This window comes from Tupaia chinensis, unplaced genomic scaffold, assembly GCF_000334495.1.
Source record: "Tupaia chinensis unplaced genomic scaffold, TupChi_1.0 Scaffold000178_1, whole genome shotgun sequence".
In the NCBI taxonomy this organism is placed as follows: domain Eukaryota; kingdom Metazoa; phylum Chordata; class Mammalia; order Scandentia; family Tupaiidae; genus Tupaia; species Tupaia belangeri.
Genome location: NW_006159653.1, coordinates 1,002,790 through 1,006,976, shown reverse-complemented (window position 1 = coordinate 1,006,976; position 4,187 = coordinate 1,002,790). Strand labels below are relative to the sequence as shown.

General features: G+C 68.0%; 1 protein-coding gene across 1 annotated transcript in view; it reads left to right on the top strand.

The window, feature by feature from the left end:
* The first annotated feature begins 1,776 nt into the window (after nucleotides 1-1,776).
* TEKT4 (tektin 4) overlaps nucleotides 1,777-4,187 on the top strand; it is a 7,074-nt gene continuing 4,663 nt past the window's right edge. The window contains exons 1-3 of the mRNA XM_006146438.1: nucleotides 1,777-2,405; nucleotides 3,402-3,472; nucleotides 3,693-3,836. Coding sequence (XP_006146500.1) covers nucleotides 1,872-2,405; nucleotides 3,402-3,472; nucleotides 3,693-3,836 — 749 coding nt within the window. The 5' untranslated portion in view covers nucleotides 1,777-1,871. The remainder of the gene's footprint in view (nucleotides 2,406-3,401; nucleotides 3,473-3,692; nucleotides 3,837-4,187) is intronic.

Genomic DNA, 4,187 nt, shown 5'->3' with positions numbered 1-4,187 from the left:
GGCTCCTGGGTGGGCTGCTGGCCTCCTCCTACCCCTGCCTCCCCAGCAGACAGAAGGTCCTGCCCGTGGGGCCAAGGCAGGACACAGCCGCCCCTGCTCTGCCCATGGCTTTTCCGATGTCCAGCCTCTGCTCACCCCAGGGGCAATGTGGGCCTTCCAGGCTGTGGAAGACCAGGCCACAGCCTGTAGGCAAGTGTGTCTGCTTAGGGGTGGTGGGGACAGCCTCTGGAGGTGTCACCCAGGCAGCGAGGGCTGGCATTGGCCCATGTGCATGGACCCTGTGCAGTAGCCTGGCCGTGGGATGCTTGTCGGGGAGGCTGTGACAGCCTCACATGTCCCACCTGGTCACTGGTCAGGGCAGAGCCGGGGAGGGGCCGCAGGCCTCGAGGGGCTAGGTGGGCCGCTAACAGCCTAGAGAGGGCCTGGGAGATGGGACAGTGGGCAAGCCCCGGGGGGCAGGAGGGGAGGGAGGCCAGGCATGACCACACCTGGGGACCGAGGTCGAGCCCCCCACCTGAGCAACCTCACGTCCGAGGTCAGCACTGTGGGGACCCCACGTCAGGTGGCCTGTATCAGGCCAGCTGTCCTGCACCGGCTCTGGCCAGGCCCCAGGCAACCTTGGCATGTCTCCAGACTCAGTTTCCCCTTTGAAAATGCAATTTGGAAGCCAGCCCGCTCTGCCAGGGAGCCTGGGGCAGCCTTGGCGTCTCTGCCGAAGCCACACCGGCAGCCCGCACAGGAGCCAGGGCCTGGCCACACCAACCCGGCCGCCAGGGCCCTGGCTGCTCCTGGGCGTCTCCCCGGGGGTGCCTCACCTCTGGGCTGAAGTGGGATTCATATCGTTCAGAGGGTGGCCCTGGTGTCTGGGGGGCTGCCGTCCCAAGCCCCCGCACAGCACCTGACGATGCCACCACTGGGTTGCTACAGTGACAGAAGCCTGGGGGGCCCAGCCGGAGTGAGGACATGCTGTCGGGGGCCAGAGCAGAGAAGGTGCAGGCTGTGGACAGGCACTGAGAGGATGTGGGGTGTCAGCAGAGACCCCAGGCTGAGCCCAAGGGGTGGGGGTGGGCGGCCAGGGAAGCCCACCAAGGAGCCAGGGCCTGGCAACATTTTACAGCCAATGGTGCCCTCTGCTGGCCATGCTGACTATCACCCCGGCTGGGCTCCTGCCCAGGAGAGGGCCACTGAGCAGCCTTGGGACCAGCAGCTTCCTGCCATCCAGCCTGGCCACACGCCTGCGCTGTGGCCTTGAGCATGGCCCCTGCACAGGTCCCTTTCCCTGCCACAGGCCTGGACATCACCCAGACGGCCGTCCAGAGGCCGCACTCAACCCCCCTCAATGCCCTGGGGGAGAGCCGCTGGGACCTGGAGGGGGGAGACACCAGGGCCTGGCTCTCAGGCAGTGGACAGTGGTCTCAGATGTGCTGGGGTCTCCGGGGCACTTCCCCAGGCTCCACACCCCCAGGACTGGCCACAGGGCCACAGTCGGGGCAGGGGGCTGCCTTCGGACATCGGGGTGACGCCGTGTAGGACAGCACCCCCAGCCCAACCGGCCTCGGAGTGGCCAGAGCCTGGTCTGTCCTGCTCGGGGCTGACAGGACATTGGGGTGACAGGATCCCTTGCCTACAGCTGGAGCCACAGGGGCAGGGAGGACAGGGCTGGCTTGACTGTTCCTTTAAGAGGACGGTTCTGGCCACCTGAATGTCCCCTCCCCCGCCACTCCATGGGGAGTTGCCCAGCAACAGGAGGCCCTAGTGTGTACAGTGTCAGGGCTGGCCACGGAGCGGCTGGGGCTGCCCTGCTGACCACAGGCCAGTGGACCCAGTGACCCTCCCTTGCCCCACCCTGGCTGCCTGGGTGTACCGGCACCATGGCACAAACCAACCTGCCCCTGACCAAGCAGCCGGCCCCGCAGACGGTGCCGCCGTGCGAGCTGCCCCTCAAGGTCTACGATGTGGCACGTAACACGGGCCCCTACACGTCCGCGGGCCTGGCCACCGCCGGCTTCCGCACGGCCAAGTACCTGGCGGACGAATGGTTCCAGAGCTGCTACGCGCGCTACCACCAGGCCTTCGCGGGACGCAGCCAGTCGGAGCAGCAGCGGCACGAGAGCCGGCAGCTGGCGGCGGAGACGGAGGCGCTGGCCCAGCGCTCGCAGCAGGACTGCACACGCAGCGTGGGCGCACGGCTGCAGGACACACACTGCTGGAAGGCAGAGCTGCAGCGCCAGGTGGACGAGCTGGTGGCCGAGACCGACCTGCTGCTGGCCCAGAAGCGGCGGCTGGAGCGCGCCCTGGACGCCACAGCGCTGCCACTCTCCCTGGCCACCGACAACCTGCAGTGCCGTGAGCGCCGGCAGCACCCCGACCTCGTGCGCGACCCCGTGGAGATGGAGCTGCTGAAGGTGCAGGCCTTGCTCCACGGCTGCACTGCCCGGGCCCCCGGTCCTCCGGCATGGGGCGGGCATGGAGGGGCTCTGGTCCCTATGCCCAGAGAGCCATGCCCTGTGCATGTGCAGGGCGCCGGGGCCTGGAAACCTGGCCCTCAGTCATGGTGGGCCCTCCGAGCATCCCCACCCCGCTCCCGGCTCACAGGACTTCACAGCCAAGACTGACTGAGCTCTGAGTCTGGGCCGCACGACCTCCCGGGCTCCGCCGGGCTGTGGGGGGCGCAGAGCTCTCACCACAGCGACCCCTCCCGCAGCCGTCCGACCAGAGTCCAGCATGACCTGTCGTTGGGGCAGCCCAGGCTGCCCAGAACTGCACAGCTCTCTGCCCCTCGGAGCCGGGGCTCGCCTGGGGCAGGACGGCCGTGGTCTGTGGAATCAGTGAAAGACCAGCTACCGGGGCCTGGAGTGGGCCGGGGCCTGGAGTGGGCCGCTGCTGGTTCAGGCTAACTCAATCCCCTCCTCCTGCCCACCCCCCAGGCTCAGGGAAGGGGCACAGACCCCGGGGACAGGGATCGTGGGATTGGCCCCTGGTGCGGTGACCTAGAAGGTGGTGGAGGTAAAACTCAACCCCAGAGAGAAGGGGTGTTCACACCGAGACCCCGGCTTCCCTCGGAGTCTGGGTGTGAGCGCAGAGCCCCGTGTGGCGGGAGGCCCTCTGCTGCCCCAGGTTGGGATCCTCGGAGACTGTCCAGGGGTCAGCGGGAAAGCTGGGGTTGGGGGCTGCGAGCCTGGCCCATGAGAACTGTCACAGGGTGACCCTCCTGGCAGCCATAAATACCCACTCACAGAGCACCAAGAATGCCCCAGAGCCCCGAGGGAGAGCTGGGCTTGTCCCCGTTTTCCAGGAATAAAGGCTGAATGCTCGTGGGGTGGGGCAGGAGGGTCTGGCCTACGGCACCAGCCAGGCCAGGCTCAGTGTCCGCCCCCCTGGGTGTTGGGGCTTATCTGCAGGAAGCTGAGCTGACCCGGAACATTCAGGGGCTCCTGAAGAGGACCATCCTGCAGGTCGTGAACCAGATCCGGTGGGTTGCTCCGACCCACGCTGACCCCTCAGGCTAGCCCCGGGGCAGGACCTCGGGGCTCTGGCAGGCAGATGGTAGGTCCTCAGAGCCGGGCCAGCGCCCATGCTGAACTTCCACCCAGCGGCTGCTCCTGGCTGCTGCTGACCCCCAGGACCCATGTGGGGAAGAGGGGCCTTGCTGGGAGCTGCCCCTCCCGCACCAACGCTGGTGCCACCCCCAGGCTGAACCGGGAACACAAGCAGACCTGTGAGCTGGACTGGTCAGACAAGGTGGAGGCCTACAACATCGACCAGACGTGTGCCGGCTACAGCAACCAGAGCACGGAGGTGCAGGCCCACCCGCACTCGGCCCGGCTGGAGGAGAGGTAGGCAGGCCAGCACAGCCCGCCTCGCCCACTGCTCAGCTCGGCCCCTCCCCAGCCCACTGCATCGTCTACTGGCTCCTGGCAGGCGAGCAAGCACCCTCCCGGCATCTGCGGGGTGCACAGAGGGGGACTGTGGTGGGCAGCAGGGCCCAGGGGCACAGGGATGGGGCGGGGAGGGTCCAGCCTGCGTTACCAGCACAGCCAGCGGGCTGTGGGACTGTCGCCCACGACGAGCTCAGCAGAGACCGGGCACTGGGGCGCTTGGGGGGCATGAGGCCACAGGCTGTGGGCCCCGACAGGGCCATCGGCGCCCCTGTGACTGCGGCTGCCTCGGCTCCTCGCCTGCCTGCA